The following is a 27,828-nucleotide window of genomic DNA, read 5'->3' as shown; positions in this document are numbered from 1 at the left end:
ACCAACCTACCTACCTCTTCTCTTTGCCCTTTACTCCTCTGACTTTCAGAACTGGAAAGGATGAAAGCAATCGACTATGTTTACTACAGTTGCATATCTCAAATTCAGCTGCCAGTTAAATACTAAATTCATCATTTACCATTCCATGATTTTTTTTTTCTTATTATTGGGTAATGAAATAAAACTGCAAATTTATTTTCTCACCTAGGTCTCCAGACAACATGGGGAACGGATCAGTGAAACCCAAGTATCTGAGGCGGCCGGATAGACACATGGCAAACCTCTCTATTGGCTGTGCTGGCAACCGTAAGTTTTCAAAGGACCCAGGTCTAGGCATCAATGTGATCAATGGGCAAGTTGATGTTCTTTGCAGCAGGGTGCTTGAACTGGAAAAGGAGCTGAAGAGAAAAGATCAAGAATTGCAAGAGGGTCAAAGTCATGTTGCTGAGCTTCAGGAACAGCTGGCTATACAGACTAAGGTCATAGCAGAACTCACTAAGGAACTCCAGAGCAAGTGTATACAGTTGAACAAGCTGCAGGATGTTGTTAGTACTCAAGGAGAGCACTCTCTTCAGCCATCTCCATTTAAAGTGGCTTCAAGGATTCAAGTCTCTGCCGACAGGAGGAGAGGAGCTAAGGAAGGTGTATCTGCAGAGCCGACAACACAGCTGTATCATTTGAACAGGCTAGCTAAGTTTTCCTTTGAAAAAGCAAGAGTCCAAAAGGATTCCAGGTGAGCTCATTTCAGGGGGATTAGATGCTTGTGTTACAAGGATATTACTTTTATCACAATGATACTATCTCCTTGTGAAAAATCAAGATTAAAGAATCCATTTTTTTTTTTATAGGCTTTGTCACTGTGGTAGTTAGATGCTGGTTGAGTTTGTGTGTAACTTTAACCAAGAATCATCTGTATCCCACAAACTTCAGATGAAGAATTGTGGATAGCCTCTGTATTTTAGTTGAGGACACTCTTATAGTGTCCTTGGGATTTATGTTTACTGCCAGCTAAGCAGAACCTATGCCTCCTCTCAGGTCTAGGTTTGCCCAGTGCTCGCAGCTTAGGCTATACTCTGGAGCCCTGATGAGCAGAAGGCTGGATGCATTCATGTGGGCTGAGATTCTTATTCCTATAGAAATAAGAATCCTTTCCTAGCATGGATGGCTTGGAAAGGAGCAGGTGGCCGCAGCTCAGCTCTCTCAAATGCAATATGGACACTGACTCTGAGCTGTACAAATTTTGTCAGCCCAGTTTCAACTCAGTCTGGTGCAAAATATAACGAAATGTTTTTTATGGTGTGATTATCCTCTTAGCAGCTTCCTCCTGCCATCCAGCTTCTGACAGTCATGGTGTAGGAACCTAATTTTACTTGTTTCTCTTTGAATCCAGTTATACTTCTAACCTCTGGAAGAACCAGAAATATCCGTGGTCACAGCTGACCTTGTGGACAGAGGTATCGCACTGATATCCTTAAGCATACCTTAGACCCTCTTTTACCTTGCAGTGAAAGCATAACTTGAGTATCTGTTTTAATGTGGTGGTAGCCAGAATCTATCTGGACTTCAGCCAGCAGCTTAAGTGCTTCAGATTTGTGGGGTGCTTTATTATTCTGTCAAGAATTCATGGCACATTTGAGCGTTTACTGTAGTAGACCTGAGAGTTATCAGACTTGATTTCTCATCCATCATGTCCAGCATTGCACATTAGAGGTTGTCTTATGAACCAGAAAGGCTGCCTGAGGTAAGAAGTTGAAATCTTCAGCTAGCAGTGTTTTTCCAGAGTAAGGGAACTGTATTAATATTTTATCCCAAGTACTTGGGCAGTTTAAATAATTGTTTGGTTTAGGAGTGTTCTATTTGTAATTACCTGTCTTTTCCTTGGTGTGATCCTTGTACTGCAGTCCACCAAATGCTTTTCTAGGATGCTTTCAGAGACAGAATTGTAACAGCACTGAGGAATGAAGCAAAGAGAAGAGCCAGTTGATGAGCTAAGTGCAGCACAGACTTTGCTGTTCAGAACAAAAACAAATATTGCAGCTTAAGTAATCTAAATGTATTGTTGATCATGCGATAGAAACAGAGCTCAAAATTTTCCTTCTTGATTCAGTGGCTTAGCAATTCTAAAAACATTTTATTTTTTGTTGTATGCCATCTGTTTTCTTGTCTTTCTAAAAGATTTAGTGTAACATAACAGGATAAAGGAGCAGTTCTTTCCTTTTCCCTTCTTTCATCTCTTACAATCAGAGATTGTAATTGTTACTGCTAAGGCTCCCGTTGACTCATAACAATTTAGAACACACCATTCCTAAATTTATTCTGATATTTACTCCTCTGGAAACAACTGACTGCTTAAGAATGCACTGCATTAGCAGTAGGAGCACACCATCCTCCCCTTGCCTCCCACCATTTCCAGCTTTTCTATGATTTATTTGTACCTTTGTTTTCTTCTCTTCAGAACTTGCACATTCTTGAATTTTCATTTAAATTCTTGTCTTCCACAATGGCCATTAAACTTGGATTTGTCTGCTAATTGCCCCTAGAGTAAGTAATTTGAGAGTGAAGTGGAACTCATCATTTGTTTGATTATCTAGTGCTAGGAAGTGTACCAACTTGGCCAGAGCAATTAACATTAAAGAGTTTGCCATGTATTCTGTACAAAATAAGAAGTTGCTCCTGAAGCTTCAGTGCAAAACTAAGTAAAAGCAGTTTTGGACATGCAACGAAGTCTTCAACTTTTAATACTAAAATATTAATTTAACATAAATGTATGGGGTTTAATTGACTAAAAATTTCATGTAAACATCTTTCATGGGAGTCAGGATTATGACTGAAGAAAAACATATCTTGCAGCAGCCCTGCAGAAAAGGACTTGGGAATGCTAGTGGATGTTAAATTGAACATGATGTGGCAAAGTTCACTTGCAGCTCAGAAAGGCAAGCATTTCCCAGACTGCATAAAAAAAGAACGGACAGCAGGTTGAGGGAGGTGATCCTCCCCTTCTTCTACTCCACTCGAGACCCCAGCTGGAGTGCTGTGTCCAGCTCTGGTGCCCACAGCACAAGAAAGACATGGATCTGTTAGAGTGGATTCAGAGGAGGGCCACGACGATGATCAGAGGGCTGGAACACCTCTCCTGTGAAGAAAGGCTGAGAGAGTTGAGGTTGTTCAGCCTCGACAAGAGGAGCCTCCAGGGAGACTTATTGCAGTCTTTCAATATATAAAGAGGGCTTATAAGAAAGACAAAGACTTTCTACCAAGGCCTGTAGCCACAGAACTAGTGGCAACTGTTTTAAACTGAAAGAGGGCAGGTTAGATAAGGAAGAAGGTTTTTTACAGTGAGGGCAGTAAGCCCCACCTGCAGGGAGCAAGGCCTGTTGTGATAGGACAAGGGGTAATGGTTTTAAACTAAAAGAGGGAAGATTTAGACTAGATTTAAGGAAGAAATTTTTTTACAATGAGGGTGGTGAAACACTGGAACAGGTTGCCCAGAGAGGTGGTAGGTGCCCCATTCCTAGAAACATTCAAGATCAGGTTGGACGGGGCTCTGAGCAACCTGATGTAGTTGAAGATGTCGCTGCTTATTGCAGGGGGGGTGGACTACATGACCTTTAACGGTCCCTTTCAATCCAAACCATTCTATGATTCTCTGTCTTTTACCAGTCAATGCCAGCAGATAACCAAAAATCTCTCATTAGTAGCAGAAAGGTATATTAAGAGAAAGCATTGCTCTGTAAAGCGCATGTTGTAGACTTGTACCTGTGAGATGACATCTGTCTTATGATGGGAATAAATTCCCAGTCCTGGTCGCAAAAAGCCCTTCTTAGAGTATCAAGTGCTATTTCTAGAGGTTGACTGGGAATGTATTGAAAGGGGCAGGGGGGAACATTTCCACAAGAGCTAACAGCAGGGAGGGGAACAAAGCCTGGAGAAGGATGCTGTGGCAAAGCTGGCCCTGGGCAGTGAGGAAAGGTCCTAGTCCTACTAGCCATGGGACCAAGAAATACCTGTTCTGTGGAGCTGTGCACCCCCTTTTTAGCCTTCTAGTAGTATTCATCAGGACAGTGACTGGCATGAGTATAGGATGAAATGTCTTCTGTCCTTTCAGGACATACAGTTATTTCCAGCAGCAGTTCTCAAAAGTGGGGCAGGTATAAGAGAAGTTGAGGAAAACAACTGAGAAAACTGTTAGATAGATACTGCGCTGGATGCCCATGAAACAAGCAAGCAAGCAACTGATTGCTGGTTATGATACTCATGTGTCCTTCGCTCCATGGCCAACTGTGCTTAGTCTCCTATTCTGTAGTTCTGGAAGCTTTACTGCTCATTTTAAGTATCAGTTTATGAGCCATTACTGTATTTTATTGCAGGATTGTATGCATGATGCAGGCCAGGGTGAATTAAATAAACAAGGTTGTTTTTAGCAGATAATGAAGTTAGAGCTTATATTCTAATAACCCTGTTGCTTTGAGCAGAAGCTAAGTTATGATCACTATTTTTAAACACAGTCTTCACCATAGCTACTTGATTTTATTTTTCTTGCCTCATCTCATTATCTTTACTTATTTCCAGTCATTATGTGGCTAGTAACATTGTAAGTCTACTTACTTGCCTTAACTGATTGTTCATTCCTGGATTTTCTTCAGGAGATTTTCCCACATAACCTAGTTTTGATGATAATGTTGCATTGTTTTATGAATACAAGCAAGAGTGGGCCTTAAATGCCTCAGAAAGCTGTTAGGGTGTTTATTTTGCAGCTTCCTTACACAGGCATATTAGAAACATGGGGACTTAAAGGCAGAATTTATCTTTCACTTCAGCAGTAAAAGATAACTACTCAATAGGTCCATAAAAGCTCCATCAGTGCAGCAGTTATTTAATTGCATTCGTTTCTGGAATGGATTCAGGGCACCACTGTATATGAAGTCCTTGACCTAGAACATACACAAGTCAATCAGAACTCATAAATTCCCCGGTATATACAGTCAGCTTTGTCTTAGCTGGTTAGTCATTATCAGTGGATTCACCCACTGGTGATTTTTCCACATTTTCTTCTTAAAATCCAACCAGTTGGCTCTTCCACCAGTAGCTCAAGACTGTTCTTGTCTTTACAACTCACCCATATATACGTATTTACTACTGCAGAAAATGATGCAGAGGCTCTACCTCAGGGAGCAGCAAGAACAGGGTTGCTCCTCAAGAGTAAATGAACTAGGAGTGACTACAGCACAGACAATGCCCTCACTAATCAGGGCACCATCCCACGAGGTCTGGACAGGGTAGGCAGAGCAAGGTGGTGATAACAGGGTCCACCAGGAGTCCCACAGAAGAAGAGATCAATCTGATGAAAGCTCTAACCAAGAGACAGAAACAAAGTACTTAAAATATTGGGCCAATACCCATCCAGAAGACAAAAGCAAAATCAGTTATTTTATTAACACAGCTCAGGCAAGAAATAAATGCCCAGATCTGAGCTTAAATAGAGTATGCAGGCCAATGGGCAGTGGGTGGTGGTCCCAAGTGAGGCTGATCAGGGTAGTTAAGGCCTATTACTGCCCTCAGGGCCCTGACAGACTAGTCTGTGATCACTGATGTGCAAACTTTACCTGCCTTTTCTCTGACTTTTATGGGTACTGTGAAGCTTTTCCAAAGACTTTTTGACAAAACACGTTGGGATGGCTGTAATTTGCTACAGCGTCACCAAAGTGCGATATAAGTTTATTTCCCTGAATGCTGAATTTCAGAAAGCAGAGGTCAGTGTTAAAGCCTGCACACCTATATCAACGAATCCTTGTGTTATATTTTTACCTCTATACCCTACAAAATTCCTAAAAGCGGTAGAGGAAAGGGCCTGCTTTGGGAATATTCTCTCATGTCTAGTCATTCTTAAGGAGACAGAGTGTATTTGGCATCCCACATGAGCAGACTACTACAGGATTTTTAGTCAGGCAGGAGCATTTATGCTGTTTGTTGTCACCCATAAAAAGGAAGTGAGCACAGCAGGGGTAGGAAGAGTTTTGCAGGGAGCTGGATGCAGGGCAAAGAGCAGCGCGGGAGGGATTAGCACTAACCATCCACCTCCACACATATCTCTCCTGGATCCTGGACTTATTTTGTGAATTTTGGAACAAAGTTCAACAGGTACTTTGCAAGCTGACCTTGCAATCATGTCCTGATCATAAATTTTCTTTGTAGCTATGAACAGGGAATGCCACAGGATCAATGTTGTTATGCAGGTTCAAGCAGAGTTCTCTGTAGTAATTTTTTTTAATCACATTAATTTACAACTTGCTTCATTTTCCCCACCACCAATGTCTTCTAACATTCTCCTAAGAAACAGCAGCACCTGTTAATCATGTTTTTGTGTACTTTTCTTTCCTTGCATCTTTCCTTAACACAAAGGAGAAACTCTTGATGAGGTCTTACTGCCATCAGCATTTACTTTAAACTTATTACTATAATCAATGTTATGGTTTTACTGGATATAGAAAAAAGTAGACCTGATTTTATAACAAGTTGCCATTCCTATACCGGCAGTGGTATGCGAAGACATACCTTTCACATTTCTTTCCTTCAGATAAACAAGGCTATATACCTTAGTTATGCAATGGGGAGAGAATATGGTGAGAAACAGTGTAAAACTTTCTGGGAAGCATGTCCTCTACTGAAAGCCTTTTTACATGTAACCTGAGGCTTTCTGCAGGCAGTGTCACACAGGAGGAGAGAGGCCATAGTGTGGCACAGCTAATGGAATGCATATTAATGGCAAGAATTGTAACATTTGTCAGTGGTACTGGTCATGTGAGTGTTAGAAATGAGAGGAAAAATCTTGAGAGGAATGAATGCCCGGTGAATAGTACACCCCAACCATGCTGGATCTTTTAAACTTTTGGGTTTTTTTGTTTGGAATCAGTGAGAAGAAGCTTATCACGGATGCCCTGAATAAAAATCAGTTCTTGAAGAGACTGGAGCCTCACCAGATCCGAGATATGGTGGAATGTATGTATGAAAGGACTTTCCAGCAAGGGAGCTACGTCATCAGACAGGGAGAACCAGGCAATCGCATTTTTGTGCTCAAAGGTGAATACTGCCTACTCGTACAGCGCACCAAGTGCAAGAAACAGGAAAGTAATTTAGAAGTCTTTGCAGGAAACCACTATGATGATGTTTGTGCTCTTAAATAATTTATGCTGGCCCTGCTGAGGGCAATGCATGTTTTACCTGTGACTTTTATGAAACAGAGTGAGAGCAACAAAAAGGGCCTTAGAAACCTGAACCTTGATTTAATGCCCTTTCGTGACCTCTTTCATTTCTGAAGGCCCAGAGGCCAGCAAAACCTTTCTGTTGTAGGTACAGACAACCCTTTCTTCTCCAAAGGAAAAGCAGGTATAATTTAAAATACAGAAAACTGCTCAATGGTGAAGCCCCTTCTGAAATAAACTTATTTTTCCACATTCATGAGAGCTTATACCAGTTTTCTGTATATGAGAAACTGAGAGATGAGGTCTGAGGCCTTCTGTCTTCGTATGGATGGGTTAGTTTTAAAAATTGGTGGTAACTGTGTTAGGATAATATAGATGGTGACAGGAGAAGGAGGAGGTAGAATTTGTAATGGGGTAGTCATATTCTTGCTAGAAAAAATGATAACATTTTGAAACACAGATGAAATATGAGGAAGAAGTTGTACACCTGGAAATTTTTCTGGTACATTAAACCTTTTCTGAGGAGTCAGTGAGTATCTTGGAGAGAAGAGGGACAAACTTTCACAATAGGTTTAAGGGAAGGATTTTTTGGGCCATAACCCATGAAGAAATTCAGACTTTCTTTGACCTTTGCTGGGTTTATAGTAAGGCTTAGAGACAATTTCTTAAAGGAAGATTGAATGTGCTTTTTGTTTTTCTGCCCTCTCTTTTGCATTTTGTGCATACATACATACATGTGTATGAACAGATAAACCTCATGAGTAATTTCTCTTGTGATCATTTTTTTAAGTCTACACCACATTAGGCTACCTGAACCAGTACTGACTGTTTTGTTGTAGCAAAGGTTTATCCCATCAAGATTTAGAATGGCCCTTTTCCATGGCCTTATAACGTTGAAAATTTTCTCTCAGCTTTCCCTCCATTCCAGAGCAGATTTGTAGATTAGCAATGCACCTAAGAAAAAAAAATATCTCTACTGGTTTGTGTGTGTGTTTTGAAGCACTGTTTGTATCATTGTTCCCATTCCTGTGTTCCAGGGAGTGGCAAAGCCAGAAATATATTGACTTGTTTTCCCTTCACTCTGTGCAGTTGAGCTCAGTTTTAATACCTATTACCCTGATGATTTTTGACAGAGGGCAGTCTGGAAGTCTTTCAGCAGAATAAACTACTCTCCTCAATACCTGTGTGGACGGCATTTGGTGAACTAGCCATTTTATACAACTGCACACGGACAGCCTCTGTGAAAGGTACCTGAGGTTTATTATAACAACATTGCTCAAAACAAAAACTGGGTACTTTTGTGAGGTCCCTGTAATATCCAGATTTTCTTTGAAGTTTTAATTTAATAGATGTCTGCATGTCCTGATTATCTACAGTAAGCTCATGTTTCCTTCCTTGATCTCTTTCTGTTTGGGATCTCTAATAATACCACGCTATGAATATAATTCCATCTGTAGCATGACCTTGAATAAACAATTGGGCATCTCCAAAGTATGCTGGTTAGCCAGATCTGTACCAAACTAACTACTAAGGAATGATTATGTTTTAATGTTGAATGATTTAGTAGCAGTGATGGTCTTGTGTCAAATGCAATCCTGAGGCTGAAATTACAGTGTGTTTGCAAAGATATTAGAACCATGGCATTTTTAATAGAGCAGATAAAGGCTAATTCAATAGGAAATAAAATTTGTAGGAATTAGTTGCTTTTGTACTTCTTTTATTTCTGTATCATTAAGTTACTGAGTCTTGCGAAGATCCATTTGCACCTGACATTAGTGACTGGCACTCAAGGGAAGATTTGAGTTTGATATCAAATGTGGTAGTGGGAGAGATGAAACTTCTAGGTGAAACGTGCTGCTTCTCAGAGGCAAATACCGTCTCTTGCTCTATGTTTACCAGCCAACCAGGATGGACTTATTAGTGTTGCTCTGATACAAATATCCTTCTTCCTGCATAAGACTGGGTATTCATCCATTAAGTACCCCTTTATTCCTTTTCTAACCTGCCATAATGATTCTGTGACAGACCAGTAAGTCACTAAATATGGTTAAATCTGTCATTTTTCCACTCTCCACCATTCCATAAATATTACTTGTGTTTGAAGGCTAATTTCTCTTCTTGTCTAAATCTGCAGGAACATCGAATGACCAGTAAGTATGAAGAGTTCATGTTGACTTAAAAACAAGCAAATGGAATAAAAGAAGTTGTCCACTATAAAAGCTTCTGGTCTTTCTCCCTGCACCCAGTTTAAGCACCTGATCATTGCTGGCTGTGCAGATAGAAGTTATTACAGTTCTACTCAAATGTGTTCCCTATTTTTCTTTTTTGCCTGCTATATAGTGTTAGCATTATAAAGTAGTGTTTCTGCATATAAGATGTCATGCTGCTTTAGACCTTTGTTAACATTAATTGGGTTTGAGGTAGGACAAGAATTGTCCAACTATGGACAAGAAAGGGTATTTGAATACTTAAAATCACTGCAGAATCCCGCCCTTCCCCCGTAGCTTTCCTGTGTTTCACGTTGTGGAGGAAGAGCAGTACAATGTCATAACTGGTAAATATATATGTGAAGACCCTTTCTTGATGCTGGATCTAGTGACACCCTTTACCTGCAGTCTTTGAAAACTGACAAGTGAAAGACTAAGCCAGACAGCATTTCAATGGCTGCCGCTACCCAGCAGCATCTTTACATGCAGTACCTGTATTTGAAACTGGAAATGAGATTTACTCCTATGTTTCTGAATTTCTCATCCTCTATCTCATCTTTGAGATGACAGGCTTTTTTCTGGCTATCTAATTGCTTTATTTAGTTAAGGTGCAAGGTATAGGAAAAGCATTTGCAATAAGTTGGATACTTGCCATATTTTCTTCATACAAAGTAAAGTTATTTAAGAGAAAAACAAAACCAAAGCAGTAACTTTGTTCTCCCTCCAAGCATCCAAAAATATATTTTGAGCTATTTTCATAAATGGCAGTTAAGAGCATATGTGTATATCAGGGTTCAGTACAAAGACCAATGACTGTGTATCATTTTAAACGTGGCATTTTTCGTTCCTGTAAAAATAATTCTGTGTTTATGATAAATTGAGGAAATCAATTGCTCTATTTTTTTTCTCTGTAGCTTTCCTTTATCGCAGGGAACACAGTTTTGTTCCTTCTTACGACAGAAGGAAAACTGCTGAATATGGTGTAGCATCTTTTAAAAGAAGAGATACAATTAAATAAATCACCTTATTTTGCTTAAAAAAATAAAAGGTGCAACGTGTTCTGTTGTGTCAATGATTGCACACAGAGGTTGCTTAGTGGTTTGCATCTTTGATGCTAGATCTTATGCATGCTTACTGTATTAATATTTTGATTACCTTTCAAAAGATAATCATTAATGTTTTGATTACCCTTTATTCCCTTATAAAATGGCTACGTTGGAGGAAAACTGTGAGGATCACAGCATTAACTGAAGTGAAATTTATTACTTGAACTCTGTTATTTCTATCTTCTTGCTTATTTCACAAACATTTGCATGTAATCTGAGTTAGAGATGGATCCAAGCTATAGTATTCAACATTTACCTCATAAGTTTTGAAAAACTTCAGCCAAGTTTCTTTCAAATCAGATCATTTGCAGATTACATTGTAGCTTTTGAGTGCAATGATTGTCTGTGATTAGGAGTAGGTCTTCACAAGCATTCAGCTCTGTGCTCGTAATAACTGGCTAGGTTTTTGAGTTTACTCAGCCGTGGAAAGTGCTGTGTGGAGGAACCATTTGGAAATCTATGCCTTACTTTAGTGAGCATTGTTTAAGTGGGAGCTGAATTATTTCAAAAGTCTGATTGCAGTAGGTGCTGGATACCTTAAAATTTGGCCTTGGGCATTTTGAAAGAGCTAGTCTGTCTTATACCATGACCTGCTACTGTAATATCTCCCATCAAATAATTCAGAAACGTTGATTTTATTTTTGGGGGTTTTTTTGTTCTCTTAAAGCAATTACCAATGTTAAAACATGGGCGTTGGACAGAGAAGTGTTTCAAAATATCATGAGAGTGACAGCACAAACAAGACAAGAGCAATACAGAAACCTCCTAAGAAGGTAAATATAATGCATTTCTATTTCTAATACTGGTTTGGGTTACTTCCTAAGGTACACAACAATACTGTGCCTGTCTTATAAAGAGAGAGAGAGGTGCTCTTAATGCAAATGCCCTCAAAAATCTGAATATTTAACAGTCTTGGGTTTTTTAGGATTCACAAAATAACTTTTCTCATTTTGATTGTCTTTCTCCGGTATTAAATTAGGAGAAAATGTAATTCTCCGGTATTAGATTACTTTTAAACAATAGGTGCCTGAATGCTTTTAAGTAATGGAAAAAATGTATAGGAAGGTTACATTGCTAGAAGTTAAAACAATAAAATAAATAGAGTTAAGTCCTCCAGCTAGAGGTTAATTTGCTGCTGGAGTAGATTAAGGAATATTCCTCATCCCTTGGAGACTTGAATATGAGAACTGCATGTCTCTCTTTAATTTGTGAAATAATTCCAACATAAATTACTAGGAAATCTGCAGAGTATCATACTGTCTCTTCTGCAGGGAACACTGAGAGTTGTACAGTGCTTTTCCTTAGGAAGAAGGTCAAATTAGAGGTTCCAACCCATAATTAGCTGATTTCATATTTTCTTTCTTTAACAAAGAATGACGATTCTGTTATGGCTTCAAATCGAGATCTCAAGCCTAGCCATGCATAGAATGTCTTGTGTATTTTTGCATCCATCTCCATCTTTGATTTCTATTAATACTTATTTGCTGAGGCTGAGTAGCTAGAGACCTCTATGGTTTCCCGACTTGTACAAGTCTGAGTGCTCAGGATGGGACATTTTTACATTCTTACCAGCAAGTTCACTAAGTCATCACTGTAGTTGGATTCTCTTTTAATAGTTGTCTGAGTAGTACTGAAGTTGTTACCTTTGTGTGATTTTGCAGTCGCTGCAGTGCATTTGAAAATATATTGTTGGATTACTATAATGTCTTGATTTTGCAACTAATGGATTCTGTATAACTGAAATTTTAAATTGGTTCATGTCCCTACTAGAGCTTTTTCCCCTACTGAAATACAAAGTTGAATTACAAACTGAGCATTTGCCACATTTCTAAGTTGTAAGTTATGCAAGTTCTGTTTATCTAAAAAACCAAGAATGCATGAACCGTCCAAATTAAGATTTAGTTGTGTATTATGTGTTTAGCTAGTTTAAAATGTGATTGTACAAATTGTATAGATCAGAAGAAATCGTTAAAAAAAGTATTAATGGCCACTACTTTGGGGATTTTTTTCTTTTGTGTTTCTGTTTTCTGGAAGCGTGTCCCTGCTGAAAAACTTACCTGAAGATAAATTAACCAAGATCATGGACTGCCTGGAGGTGGTAAGATATTGTTAAGTTTTTCTTAATAGTATTAGGTAAGCTTTCAAAATAACAAATAACATGCTGTTGCATTAAGATATGTTGCAGATTGGCCATACTTTATATAGTGGAATGCTTGCATGTTGTTATGGGATGCAACTTATGCAGGACATAGTCAGTTAAACATCAATGGAACATCCAGATGTATTAAGAACTCTGCATGGTAATCAGAATTTTCAGAGGCTAATGATATATTGGACAATATTGTGTCTCTCTCCTCCCCTCCAACAGGAGTACTATGACAAGGGAGATTATGTTATTCGGGAAGGAGAAGAAGGAAATACCTTCTTTATAATAGCAAAAGGAAAGGTAAGATATTATACACCTAACTAACAAAGTAACATATACAAACACTTGTATTTCAAAACTTACCTTGACAGGAGTGGTCTTCAGTAAAAACTATGCACAGAGTTTTTGAGGATGCTGTTAAATTTGCAGTACTGTAATAAAAGCAGGGTTTCAGAGATTCAGGGAGCCTAATTTTCATTCACAATGAACCCATGTTATACTGTTATAGTTATAATGTAATTCAAGTATGTCCTGAAGCCTCTTGACACTGTAACAGAGATGCAAAGTCAATTTTTTGTAAATGAGATTTGATCCTATATCTTCTCCTGGACGTTTCAGTATCTGAGTGAAACACAGACTTCTGAAATATCTAAGAAATAATGGCGTGCTAGGTTTAATGGAGAATGGCCTCCTAGGTGACTCAGGGTCTATTCCTTTCATTTGTTAGTCCCAGAGGAGTAAGGCAGCAGCCTTTATCCATCAGCTGTTACATTGAAGGCTGAGACAGGACTCTAAAGAATCAAGTCAGGAGAATTTTCATCAATAAATTTCCAGTAGGGGTTTCAAGTTTCCAAAGTGTCTGTGTCTGGAGATATTCTGGTTTGGTTTTTACTAATGGTTGTGGGCATCAGCAGAATGTGACCTGCTGTGGAAGCAGAGTTTCATGAGGGGGGAAATGTTAATGTTTCTGAAGGCTATTTGTTTAGCTGAGAAGACAAAAAGCTCATATGATGCCTGCCCACTATGACAACTGAAGTATTTTTCAGTTTTTCACTAAAATGTAATTTATTTTGGTCTGTTTTAAAGGTATGAGAAGAAAATGTTGGGGGGTGGGCAATAATGACCATATTCATTTTTCCATCTCAGCAAAAATTAGAGAGGTGTCAGGGAACATTTGATGGTCTTAAATTTTGAGAGAAGGGAGTAATTATGTATATTTGTAACTCTTTCTGCAGCACTACTGAGTTTAAGACATTTATGCAATACACAGAAAAGAAGGGGAAACCATGCAATACTTTGAAACTTAACTTGCTAAATTTTTGTTCCTGTACTTTCCAGGTGATAGTTACCCAGAGTACTGCAGATCACTCGCAGCCTCAGCTGATTAAAAATCTACATAAAGGAGATTACTTTGGAGAAAAGGCTCTTATTAGGTTTGTTCAAATTGTTTGATTCATGATGTATAGTATTTCAATTGACCTGTCACTGTGTTGGGTTATACAACTCATGGCTGTTATGAATATAATCTTTCTTTTAATTGTAAAGTCAGCAGATGAAGGCAATGGCTGAATTTGTCTTAAGGTTTTGGTTTTTGCAGAGAGAACTTGAAAGTGTACCCTGTCACCTACCTTTGGTTTTCCCTGAAAAAGTCAAAAGCTGTCCCTCTTTGCATTGTTGCTTACTATTTATATTTCAGTAAAAGCTATGATGAAAACTTGACCCAGGCTCTAGATGACTCCTAGCATGGATAAGTTCCATCATTACTGGACTGAGCTGTTGTTTCTGTGCTGGTGCCCGTGATAGTAAGAAACAGAGAAAAGGAGTACAGAGAAGATATAACCTATGAGCCAAATAGCTAATATAGCACATATTTATGTGGGTAATTGAGTGGGGATCATTTGGTCTCTGGAATGTTTAATATCTGAGGACAATTTCCAAAATTAGTACTAAATCTGACGTAATGCTAATTACATATCATCCTAATGTCTTGGAAGGTTGCTAAAGGAAGTCACGTTCCAAAACCTATTGAAACTGAAAAAAATACTGTGCTAGACAATAATAATGACTAGTAAAATGCTGTAATTTTGTATTGGTTCAGCAATAATCCAGATACAGGCTGCAGAGGCCTTCAAGGAGTTTCACCTATAGCAGCTGTGACACTCCATGAGTACAGTGTGGGGTATTTTGAAGATTTTTATATGCCTCTGAATTCTTCTAATCTGTTTCAATTCTTAGTGATGACGTCAGATCAGCAAACGTTATTGCAGATGAATACAATGTGGAGTGCCTCGTTATAGACAGAGAGTAAGTATCATGCTACAGTTTAGTGAAAGACTTGCATCCTTTTTCAGTAGGTTAACAATAAGGTGTGACTTCACTGTAGGCACAATCACAGTGTTTTCTTAAATGAATACTGAACTAGTAGTTGTGCTTTTGGAATACTGAGCTGTGGCTATGCTTTAGACAAAGACCTAATGAAGAGAGGCTGATAGAAGGTGCAGGAGCACAGAAGCTTAAGAGTAGTTCAGAGTTATTCTTTTCTTTTTCTCCTTGTGGTTGTGATGTTTCACATTTGTTAAGTGCTATTCATTGGCTCAGGGAACAACAAAAGCCCCTGCATGTCCCTGGTTACAGGATGTTCTTTTCTCAAGGGGGACACGCAGCCAAATTCCTGGTTTTGTCAGGTAGCGGCCAATTTTACACTCCCTAAAGTGGAAAAGAATGGGACAGATGGAAGATATAAGAAAGGAAGCTCTCAGTGCAAAATGAAACAGGAAACCTGCATTTCTCGGGGCTCGTTGTAAGGATGCTTACTTGGAATGTGGACAGCCACCATCCTTTTCCTTGCTGAATTCCAAAATGTCTCCTACTGAGGGCTAAGATTCCACCCCAACCCAGGAAGTGCTATCTCAGGCTGTGAATGCATTTTCTTATTCTCTTCTTTAGTTTATTTAAATAGGTTGCAGAGAAGCATGCCAAAGCTGGTGCGTTCTACGGGAAGGGCTTACTGACAGGATTGCAGGAGGTAAACCAGGAGTTGGCATGGCATCACCAGAGGGTGGCAATGCTAGTGGGAACATTTATACTGCTCTTGGAAGCACAGAGGGATCAGGAACATATCTGAAATGCTTGTACACCAATGCACACAGTATGAGAAACAAACAGGATGAACTGGAAGCATTGATCAGCTCCCAGAGCTGCAATATCATTGGTATTAGTGAGACTTGGTGGAATGAGTCCCACAGTTGGAGCGCTGGGATGGAGGGCCACAGGCTGTTCAGGAGGGACAGGCAGGGCAGACAAGGTGGAGGTGTCACACTCTACGTAAGGGAAAGGTTTGATTGTACAGCCCTTACAGTTAGTGATGATGTGGTTGAGAGCCTCTAGGTGAGGATAAGGGGAATGGAAAACAAAGGAGATGTTGTAGTGAGTGTCTACTACTGATCACCCAGCCAGGATGTAAGCACTGATAAGTTATTCTATAGGCAATTAGGGGAAATTTCTGGATCATTAGCCCTTGTTCTTATGGGAGATTTCAACTTCCTAGACATCGACTGGGAATATCATACTGTTGTATATATCTTCAAAATTCCTGAAGTCTGTAGGAGATAGCTTCTTGTCACAGGTACTCAATGAGCTCACTAGGAAAGGTGCCCACCTAGGCTTGCTATTTGTGAATAGAGAGGGACTCGTGGGGGATATGATGGTAGGTGGCTGTCTTGGCCACAATGATTATGAAATAGTTGAGTTTAAAATTTTTGGTGTCATGATTAAAAAAGGACAGTAGAGTTGCTACCCCAGATTTCAACAAAGCAAACTTTAAGCTATTTAGCAGGGTACCCTAGGAATCTGCTTTTGAGGGCTGAGGAGTCCACAATTGCTGGTCAGTCTTTAAGAACCACATTTTAAAAACACAGGAGCTGTGTCACAAGTTGAGCAAGCAGAGCAGAAGACCAGCTTGGCTGAACAGGGAACTCCTCATGGAGCTCAAGAGGAAAAAGAAACTGTATGATCTCTTGAAGCAAGGTCAGGCTTCGCAAGAAGATTACAGAACTGTGGTTTGTGGATGCAGGGAGAAGACATGAAAGGACAAAGCTCAATTAAAGTTGAAACAGGCCAGTGTTGTGACAGATAACAAGAAGAGCTTTTTTAAGTATGTCAATAGCAAGAGGAGGTCTAAAGAAAACATTGGACTGCTACTTGTTGAAGACTGACTAGTAGAGATTAAGGTAAAGCAGAGGCGTTCAATGTGCTTTTTGCCTCAGTCTTTAGTAATAGTGATAGACTTTGGGCTGCCTGATCCCCTGAGTTGGAGGACCACGAGTGCAGGAATGGTGACTTTCCATTTGTGGACACTGAAATTGTAAGGGACCAGCTATATCTGCTGAATGTTCACAAGTCCCTGGGGCATGACGGGATTCATCCCAGAGTACTGAAGGGGCTAGCAGATGTTATGGCAGGACCCTGCTCAATCATCTGCCAAAGGTCTTGGGAGTCTGGGGAGGTCCCTGCTGACTGGAAGCTAGCCAATGTTATTCCAATCTACAAAAAGGGCGTGAGGGAAGACCCAGGGAATTACAGACCTGCCAGTCTAACCTCAGTTCCTGGAAAAATTGTGGAGAGATCATACTGGATACCATTAGAAGGCAGTTAAAGAACAATGCAATCATCAGGCACAGTCAACATGGGTTCACAAATGGTGCAACTTTGTTCCTGTGCAACTAACTCGATATCCTTCTATCATAAGGTCACCTGCCTAGTGGATGAAGAGAAGGCAGTGGATGTAGTTTTTCTGGATTTAGTAAGGCTTTTGATACTATCCCTCACAGCACCCTTCTGGACAAGTTGTCCAACTGTGAGATGAGCAGGTACACAGTGTGCTGGGTGAAGAACTGGCTGAAGGGGTTGTAGTAAATGGGGCTAAATCTAGCTGGTGACTGGTCACCAGCAGTGTTCCCCAGGGTTCAATTCTAAAGCCACTTTTGTTCAACATATTTATCAACCATCTGGGTGCAGGAGTTGAATGCACTGCTAGCAAGTGTGCTGATGATACTGACTCGGGGGTGCTGTTGACTCTTTTGAGGGACAAGATGGCTGGCAGAGGGATCTAGATTGATTGGAGCACTGGGCAATCATTAATGACATGAAATTTCACAAGTCCCAATGCCGGATTCTGCACCTGGGATGCAGGAACACCAGACACAAGTATAAATTGGGAGAGGAATGGCTGGAGAGCAGCCCTGCAGAAAGGCATCTGGGGGTTCACAGCAAGCTCAATATGAGTCATCAGTGTGCCCTGGCAGCCAAGAGGGCAAACTGCATCCTGGGGTGTCTTACAGTATAACCAGCCAGTCAAAAAAGCTGATTATTGCACTGTATTCAGCGTTGGTGCGGCGTCACCTCGAGTAGTGTGTGCAGTTCAGTGCCCCACAACTTAAGAAGGACGTTAAGGTCTTCGAATGCATCCAGAGGAGGGCAACAAAGCTGGTGGAAGAGCTGGAAGGAATGTCCAATAACAAGCAGGTAAAGGCTTTGGGTTTGTCTAGTTTGGAGAAAAGGAGGCTGAGGTGTGACCTCATTGCTCTCTACAGCTTCCTGAGGAGGGGAAGTGGAGAAGGAGGTGCAGATCTTATCTCCATGGTATTCAGTGATAAGACATGTGGGAATTGCTCAAAGGTGCAACAGGGGATGTTTAGACTGGACGTTAGGAAACATTTCTTTACCGAGAGGGTGGTCAAACACTGGAACAGGCTTCCTAGAGAGGTGATTGATGCCCCAAGCCTGTCAGTATTTAAAAGGCATTTGGACAATGCTCTTAATAATATGCTTTAAATTTTGGTCAGCCCTGAATTGGTCAGGCAGTCGGACTAGATTATTGTTGTAGTTTCTTTCCAACTGAAATAGTCTATTCTAAGTCTTTTCTTCCCGTAGAGCTATTACTCACATGTGAAGTAACTCAGGTGATCTTTATCGCTTTGGCATTGTGTACCAAGGACTCTATCCATTGGGAGGGAAAGACTGATAGCCTGGACTCATGCCAAGCTGGTTCGTGTGGTAGTGATGGCAGAACCACGCTTAGTAATCATAGTGTATGTGGGAGGCAAAGCACACCCAGCCTGCTCTGAATTATTTAAACATAACATGAAATGACCTGAGGAGATCAAGCACTCTGTCCCCTACCCTCTGGGAAACCAAGTTTGGTACGTCAGCTGGTTACCACCTCTTCAAAGCTCTTAAAATTTGTACTGTCAAAGTGATAGCGTAAAGCTCGTTTTGGATCATGACTTAGAGGCAATGTAAAGCCTTGGTGCAACAGTACAGATACTGGTTTCTTTCTCTTTCCACGGTATGTTCATTAGTTTATACTGTTTCATTCATGGTTTTAGGACGTTTAATCAAACTGTTGGTACTTATGAGGAGCTCCAAACTTACCTTGAAGGTTACGTGGCTAATCTGGCCCAGGCTGATGAAAGGCGACATGCGAAGTAAGTCAGATCATTTGTTAGGCACATCTTTAGTAGGTAATCATAAAAAAGAGTCATAGATATCTAAGTAAAATGATAGTTAATGGAGATGAGCCCCCAGGAATTATAACAGTCACTATAATAAAACTGTCTGGATATGCTTGTTAGAGTTCAAGAATTTTTTTCTGAAACAAAAATTACATAGAATCTCAGTATATGGGCTTCCAACCAATAATTCAATCTATCCCAAGAAAACCGAGCCCAGGAAAGAAGTGAAAGTGAGCTCAAATAATTTTTTTGCATTCTGATGGTAAATTCTTTGACTGGTAAAACCCTTAAAGGTCAACTTTAACTCCTGATTGAGTTAAAGAAACTGTATTACTGTACAAAAGACTAATTGCAATTTCAAATAGAAATAAGCAGACATAAAAGAAACAGTTTATTTTTAATGTTTCAGTGTAGCACTGGTGCTAGTAAAGAGTTTGCTTTTAGCTGTGGACCACACTTTTAATTTATCTGCCTCTGATTTCAACCTGAGCACTATTGGAAAATTAGCAGAGTATGTTTTTCTTCTGTTTAGAAATATAGCTACATTTTTATTTCTGATCATTCTACTGGAACTGGTACGCAGTCCTTCAGAAATTGGATCTCCGATTTGGACTGCCCAAAGTTTTGCAGTTGGCTGCATAATTAGGAACCTCACTATAGATCAGCTTTTGATAAAAGTACTGTTGATTGTACTCAGTGAACTTCAGTAGCATTTCACTTCTAATTTACTTCCATAGGATGTCCAGAAAGAAAGTGTTTCTGCGTAAAATAAAACTAAGATTCTGTTAGGAATTAAGAAGGTCTTTCTTTTATTATTTATAGAAGTATTAAAGTACTGTGATACAGGTTGCTGGCAAGGAAAGCACTAACCTATGTTAATTTTCTTAATGCAGAGGAAGATCCTTCTGTGGACAGTTGACCAAAGAAGTGTCTTTGGAGATGATAGAGCTGAAGGAGAAAGTAGCCCAGTTCTCTCCTTCCCCATTCCAGAATTTAGAAATTGTCACAACTCTGGGTGTTGGAGGGTTCGGAAGGGTTGAGCTCGTAAGAGTTTGTTTTAAACATATTCAAGTAGTTCTTTGTCTTAGATTATTATTTTAACTGCTGAAAAATGTGAAGGATTTTAATATTCTGCATGCTTGTGCCTCTCAGGCAGAGGTAACACTACATAAAGCAATGCGTAGTTAAAAAATATTTTCAGGACTTCTAAGTTCAAAGAAACAAATCCATTCTTCTGTGCCTTCATCTTCTGCTGTTAAAAGTATCTTCCTGGACACTAGACACATATTTGCCAGTTTGTGCATGTGGAGTTTACAGGTGTGCCTACCTGCATTTTGTTCTCTGAATTGCAGGCCTTTTCCCAAGATTCTGCCTGGACCTGAAGTAATCTACAGCATCACATAATCTGTATCATTAGAATTGCTTTGATATGCCCCACAGCAACTATAACAAATGTGATCTAGCTCTGAGCTGTGTTGACTTTGAAATTTCCAACAATTTGTAATGGCTCTTTTGAGTCATATTCAGTAGCATGATAAACTGTGCTTCTGGGATGCAAAGAGCCTCATTAGACTAAAGTCTTAAATTCCACTCTCCTCTGGCTGAGTAGCAAACATCTGAAAAAAATGTGAACGCCTCTTGTGCGGGCTGCTGAAGGTAATGGTAAATTAAAGGAGCCTATGTGAGTTCAGTGAAGTCAATAATGCTTTACAGTAGTTAGACCATCAATTGTTTTATTCCGATTCACGCATCACAAAACAAATTTCCATACTGGTTGACTGCCAGCTTGGAAATTCTACAGCATCACCTGAATAATAAGCTAAAATTCTCAGCCTGCTGTATAACACCAATAGCTGCTTCCTTGTTTTTTTTTCCTGGAAGCCCTGTTTTAAATTCCATCTTTTTATTGCATATAATATTTCAATGTAATGCAAAGTCATTTGTAAAACTTCTTCATAAATTGCCTCTGCTTTTTGTTCTTTTGTATTATGCTAGTGTTTAGAAATCTTAAATTGAAATTAGAAACCGCTGTGGTATAAACTCATTGTAAAATATAGTACCTATCCACACTGCTGCTATTTTTGTATACATAAAATGAACGTAGGAAACAAGTAGGGACTGGGACACGAAAAGATCTGATGCTTGACTTAAAATCATATAGAACAGTTCTGCAGAAAATCTGGAATTTGTCCCTCGTTACAGTCACCAATTTCAGTCCTGTGCTGTGTTGAAAAACATGGGTATCGGTGTACCTCTTGAGAATAGATTGGTAAAACATCCTTTCTTTGCCTCACATGCACTTATCATTTTTATTCATAGGTTAAAGTGAAAAATGAGAACATGGCTTTTGCTATGAAGTGTATAAAGAAGAAACATGTAGTGGACACCAAACAACAAGATCACATCTATTCCGAGAAGAAAATCCTTGAACAAATATGTTCTCCATTCATTGTAAAGTAAGTTGACCATAAGGTTTCCTTGAAAGTTGACCCCCAGTTGACCCACTGGACAGCATTATTAAGAATGAGGTTTGGCATATATGAGTTCTGGATAAAAGACATTGCAATTCTTGCATTTTATTTTGCTTTTCCTAAATTGCTGTCGTTTTCCTCCACAGACTATATCGCACATTCAAAGATAGTAAGTATGTATACATGCTACTGGAGGCTTGCCTTGGAGGGGAATTGTGGAGCTTGCTGAGAGACAGGTAACAGCAAACAAAGCGGAACCTTGTCCTTTAAAATAACTAGTCAACTCAATATGTCTGCTGAGTAGGTTCTCTATTCAAGGGCTGTGCAATGAGAAGACATTTGGTTCATTTTTCAACCACATGAGTAACGTACTGAATGTCAGTGCAAAAAAGCTATTAATATTCTGGGTGTTATGTGTTATCTGGTTGATGAGCAAGGTATTTTTAGAAGTTAATTGTCTGCAAGGATAGTGATTATTTTTGTTCCAGAGGCAGCTTTGATGAAGCCACTACCAAGTTCTGTTTTGGGTGTGTGACAGAGGCTTTTGACTATCTACATCACATAGGAATTATCTACAGAGACCTGAAGCCAGAAAATTTAATTCTGGATGCTGAAGGATACATAAAACTGGTAAGATGTAATACTTTTGTAATGTTATCCTTTTGTGCCTGTATCCTGTTTCCTTGCAGGGAGGATATAAATAGACAACATGTAATTATAGCACCAGGATCCCAGAGTATGATAACCCTTACACTTCAGTGAGAAACAAAGGAATTGCAAAGCCTTTGCAAGCCACAAACTGAGGATTTGCAGGCTCTGAGAGCTCTTGCCACAGCATAAACAGCAAAAATAATTTCTCCCAGCAGCCAAACTTAATGTAAAGGCAGCAACCACATTTCCCATGTGCAGAATTACCTCCCCATCCAGCCTGAAGCGATCGTAAGTTCTACAGTATGTCCACAGAGAGGGAACACAGTAAAGAGCTCCTGCCGTACTTGACTGACAGTGAACAGTGCAAAGAGAATATACTTCAAAGAGCTTGAAACATCCACTCTGAGGACAATCGAGAACCCACCATTTTCCATGGGCTGTAAATCTCATGTCCACAAGGAAAGAATGGGTTGTTCTAGCCAAAAGAAAAATAATTCAGGAAATTACTTGTGAGAATAAATGGATCTGTTCTATAACATTCAGTAATCCAGTGAAATTACTTCTTTCTCCTTCACAACACTGTGTAATTGTTTTAGCTGTAAGCTGGCAACTCGGAGATCTTTGCTGGAGATGAGGATTAAGACGTTAAGGGTTCTCAGTGCAAAACACCTCTGCATTATGCAGCATATGTTGATTTTGACCAGGTTGATTTTGGATTTGCAAAGAAGATCGGATCAGGGCAGAAAACCTGGACGTTTTGTGGAACCCCTGAGTATGTTGCCCCTGAAGTCATTCTGAGTAAAGGCCATGACTTCAGTGTAGATTTTTGGTCCCTTGGAATTCTTGTGTATGAACTCCTTACAGGCAGGTAAGTGCCTCCTACCCCAAGTTCTTACCTTGTTTGTTTGTTTTTAAAAAAGTTTTCAACGCTATTTTTTAAATAAACATTTTGGTGTTTTTCCCATCAGTAAACAGGAATGACTTGCAAAATGATACTTCTATTTGCCTCTTATGCATGTCTTATCTTCCATCATTTCAGAAACACCATGGACAAAGCATGGGACACATTCTCAATTCTGGTTTATCCATCTAAGGAAAGGGCCAGACACCAGCTCCAAGTCTCTGGTGTAGAGCTCCTTTAACTGATGTTGATATTTCCTGTGAGGAAAAGCTGACAACAGACTGTTCTTTTCCCCTTTAGTGGGTGATGGGGTGCAATGACGGGGTAAACTGTAAGCACAGCTTGTTCTTTGCCTCTGTGCACACTTCTGAGACAACTCTCTGTGAATGCTCAATGGTAGTACAAAATGGAAGCTTCTCTGAGTTAGGCTGGAGTCAGAGCTAGCTTAGAGGGACACATGATCATGCATTTTCCCTGGTACCTACAAGCAGCTTCTCAGCTTCAAACCTTTCTAATATCTTAAACAGACTGAAAGGCTGAAGGTTGTAAATCTAGGAAGGTGGGGATTTTCTTTCCATTCTCAAATACTTGTTTTGGTGAGAAATGGCCATATCTGCTCTTGCCAACCATTCTGTTTATCAGTGTTGCTGTCTTTTTCTAGCCCACCATTCTCTGGGGCTGATCAAATGATGACATATAATTTGATTCTCAAAGGCATTGAAAAGCTGGATTTTCCTAAAATAATAACAAGGCGGCCTGAGGATTTGATCCGCAGACTCTGCAGGTAGGAGGGGCAGTTTGTGACAGAGCCTGGGTGTAGATAGATTAAGCTACTTAAGATCCATACTAGAGTGTTGAATTCCTGACAACTTCATTTAAAATTGTTACACCTAGCATGGTCTATTCTGATTATATTCAGTACACATTCATGCCTCAGTATGTGTTACAACTCTCTGTCTGGAGACGTATCATCTACAAATGCAGGCTCTGGGCTTTCTCTGTAGCTATGAATTTTTTCTGAAACACATCTTAGTGAAAATTTATTAAGTGTGGGCTAAGGAAAGAGCTAAAGAATTTAATTTTATTAAGTGCAGTGTTTTAAAAATATGCTTCCAAAATTACTTAGGCATATGTCTCCTACAGAAAGTATAGGGCACTTTTAGACTGACTTAAGCCCACTTTAAAATGTGGAAAAGGGTGGTATTTCAAAAGGGCCAGCATTACTCAGAAGCATTAGTGCATAGTGGCATGCACAACCTGTGGCTGGTGACACTGCTGACTTTGAACTCCCAGGTTTAGTAGGATTTCATCCATTGCACTAGGAACAGTATACACCGTGTTTGTGCAGCAGCATTGAAAGGATCTTTCTAGCTGCAAATTTTGGTCTGCCTCTTTTTGTAACTCATGACCTGACCTGCTGGCCAAGAATAAAAAAGGTGTGCGACTAAAATTCAACCACTTGATTTCCTTTTGCTGCTTCTCACAGCAAAGTGACACTGTTTTGGCTTCCTGGAAGGTTTCTCCATCCTCAAAATAAAGTAGCAGTGAGCAACACCTCATGGCTCCTTATGAGACCACATGTTGCATGCAAGCTCCATCCCTGTGTAATTGTTAAATGCCAGTAGTTAGGACTTATAAATGCTCTTTTAAAAAAATAAGAGTATTTTTTAAATTCTTATCCTTATTCTCCTTCTCTTTTTTTTTTAAAGGCAAAACCCTACAGAAAGATTAGGCAATCTGAGGAATGGAATTAATGATATCAAGAAACACAGGTAAGTGAAAGAGAATGCCAAGAAAAAATTGTGGTTTTAATTTGAAAGTATTTTTAGTATTTTAGAACACAGTCCAGACACTTCCAGGCACATTGCGTAAGAGATATCTCTGTTGCTATCCGGTATATTTGCAACTACAGCAAGCAACAATGACTATCTAGACTATCTTGACTATCTAGAAACATCTTGTTGCTTACTGGTTTTGTTGCAGGTTGCTGATGGAGGACTTCACTTCTCAGAGAAACCAATGCCAGTTCAGCATCTGCTTTTCAGACCTCACAACCCTTAAGCAGTTGCTTTTTAAGAATCGTAGTTAAGAGCTCGGGAGCAATATTAGTGTTTTGTCCCCTTTCTCCTAACGAAGAAAGTCCTCTGTGGATTAAGCATTTCCTGCTTTTTCTTTTTATCCAAGTTGTTTCTAAGCCCTGCAATTTGTGCTTGGGAAAAGAAATGCTTTGACCTTTCTGCTTGTCTCCCTCTTCTCATGCTGTTAAGAGAAGGTGGAATTCCAAGGGGATGCATAGGTCTTTGTATGGCTGTGCTTATGCCTACATTAACCTGCCTTTCACTTTGGCACTTCTGTGCAGAGGAGATGCAATGTATCTGGTGGTCCGGAAGGTCCCCCTGCTACCACTCCCTTGTACAGCAAAGACAGTGTGCTCAAGTTTCCTTCTAACAACTGTGTGGTCACATGGACAGAAGGTGTCATGCAAAAATGTCTTGTAGCCCCTGTTCACATGTTTTTCAGCTGTTAATAGTATAGTGACAGAAAACTGTCTCTCATTTCTTTTTAATCAGGTGGTTGAGTGGTTTTAACTGGGATGGTCTGAAAGTGAGGAAATTAACATCGCCTTTAAAAAGAGAGGTATTGGCTTTGGCTTTCAATATCATAATGCTTTACTAATATCATGGTGCTTGGCTACAAAGAAACAACTGATAGTGAGAGCGAACTTTCCCACAGATTATTACTATAGCTCACTATTCTTAGTGAAGAGCGAATGAAAGAAAGAGAGACAGCAAGTGATACATAAATTCAGTTAAATAATGGAAATATTATTCTGCTGTGTACTTTGCATGAGATTGTCACCTTCACTAGAATAAATGGTGTTTGGTCAGAAATGAATAGTGAAAAAACATATTTCCCTCTGTAATGGGCACATTATTAAGATGCACTGTTCACATTACTGTGCAGAGTACAAATTCCTGTATTCTTTTACTATTGAGTTACAGCACATCCTTGAATAATCTTCCTGTTTTAAATAGCCCATTTCTCTTTGCCCTAAAATGAAAAAAGTTTGAGGGTAAAGAATTTGAAACTCACTTTGGACTCAATCTGAAACACAAAATAATTCTGAGATCTGCTTTAAGTGTGGATTTGGTCTTAAACAAATTTGAATCAAAATTGTACACAGTGTGGTCCAGTTTTCTTACTGACTTTATAGGGCTTTGGGTGAAATGTAGGATTTAATAGTATTTGGGGAGTGTTTTTGTATAAGGAGGCTAATGCCATTGTTCTGTTGTACAATTTAATTACTGGAGGTTTATCTTTTAAACAACAAGGAAATGCATCCATGGAAAGAAGCCATCCATATCATGCTAGCCTTTCATTCCTCCACTAGTAGCAATAAAAATGATGCCTGATCAACGGAGAGTATTTTCAAAAGTTACCTTCTGAAACAACCATTTGTTTGTTTTTAATGTCCTAGGTGTCTGGACCGACTGATTACAGCTACTTTGACAGCTATCCACCTGACGAGGGAACCCCTCCAGATGAACTTTCAGGCTGGGACAAGGATTTCTGATATTTTTTTTCTTCCAGGACATTTATAGAGACTCATAGGCATCAGTTCTAAACCTGCTCTCTTGTTCCTTGCTTAAAATCAAATTACATAAAGTTTGTGAAAAACACAAAGTTCTTTGAAGGATAGAAGACTATAGCAACCCCAACTTGTTTGGATAATGCACCAGAATCTGTGTGCAACTTTTTACAAGGGCATACATTTAGTCAGCAGGTGTAATGTGAAGGTTTTTTGATACACAGTGTCTCTATGAACTTTTTCAGACACTCTGGGATCAGATGTATGGTTTTGCTTTTGGAAATACCACTAGCTAATATTTTGATATTAACAAGGTTACCGTATGTCTTTATTTTGAACAGAGAGGGTGAGTATTGGAAGCCAATAACTGTGGCACTTGTCAACAGCTGACACTATAGGCATTTCTTTTTCATTTTATCTTGTCTGTTGTGTGTTTCACTTTTTCCCATAATGGCCGGTATTTCATTGATCCAGAAGTGTGTAGAAAAGAGAGTTTACTGAAAGGTTGATTTGATCTGCTGCTGCAGCTAAAAGGATATCACTGTGGAAGCTGCCTCTCTGTCAGTCTAGTTTTGCACCAGGTTGAATATGTGAGACAGGGTGTAAAAGGTCAAATGAAAAACCAGTAGGAAACAAGGTACATACATAAAAGAAATTGCCTGAAAAACCAGACTGTGGTATGTATTTCCCTTACTGCTTCGAAGAGCCATGTCCATTTCTTAAAATGTTTTGCTTTTATGTAGTGTGAAGATAAAATAGATGGACAAAAAACATTTACCTTGCAGGAAAAAAAAAAGTAAGTACAGAATCATATTTTTTCCTTAAAATACATTTTCAGATTGTTTTCATTGGCATTTTTCTGTAGTGCTACATATCAGTGCTAAAACTTCTACCCATTTCAATGCTCCAGTTGGTATCACTAGATGTGAACTGTCATTTCAAATCATATTTCATCAGACATCTTATTAACATGTTCGGAGTTCTACTTGTATAGAAGGGAAGAATATAAGCAAAACCTTGATTTTTTTGTAAGGAATTCTATTCAC

The 27,828-nt window shown here is 39.4% G+C and overlaps 1 protein-coding gene across 2 annotated transcripts; it reads left to right on the top strand.

Moving 5' to 3' along the window:
* Window positions 1-221: 221 nt before the first annotated feature.
* On the top strand, window positions 222-26,767 carry PRKG2 (protein kinase cGMP-dependent 2; the record flags this gene model as incomplete). 2 transcript variants are annotated; one of them, XM_082482060.1, is made up of 18 exons in its annotated part: window positions 222-733; window positions 6,911-7,077; window positions 8,333-8,446; window positions 11,180-11,285; window positions 12,547-12,610; window positions 12,881-12,958; window positions 13,997-14,091; window positions 14,894-14,962; window positions 19,045-19,143; window positions 20,064-20,214; window positions 21,490-21,626; window positions 21,788-21,877; window positions 22,130-22,271; window positions 22,997-23,160; window positions 23,855-23,977; window positions 24,903-24,965; window positions 25,764-25,830; window positions 26,672-26,767. In XM_082482060.1, 18 exons carry the CDS (start codon window positions 222-224, stop codon window positions 26,765-26,767), a joined length of 2,337 nt encoding a protein of 778 aa, XP_082338186.1. The 2 variants fall into 2 exon arrangements, with proteins under 2 accessions (XP_082338186.1, XP_082338187.1); XM_082482061.1 differs by lacking the exons at window positions 222-733; window positions 6,911-7,077; window positions 8,333-8,446; ... (4 more) ...; window positions 14,894-14,962; window positions 19,045-19,143 and having other exon boundaries at window positions 20,107-20,130.
* Between the last annotated feature and the right edge of the window lie 1,061 nt (window positions 26,768-27,828).

The sequence above is a fragment of the Vanellus vanellus genome (assembly GCF_965231255.1).
Source record: "Vanellus vanellus genome assembly, chromosome: 4".
NCBI classification, from domain to species: Eukaryota; Metazoa; Chordata; class Aves; order Charadriiformes; family Charadriidae; genus Vanellus; species Vanellus vanellus.
This window is presented reverse-complemented; position numbering and strand designations above follow the sequence as displayed.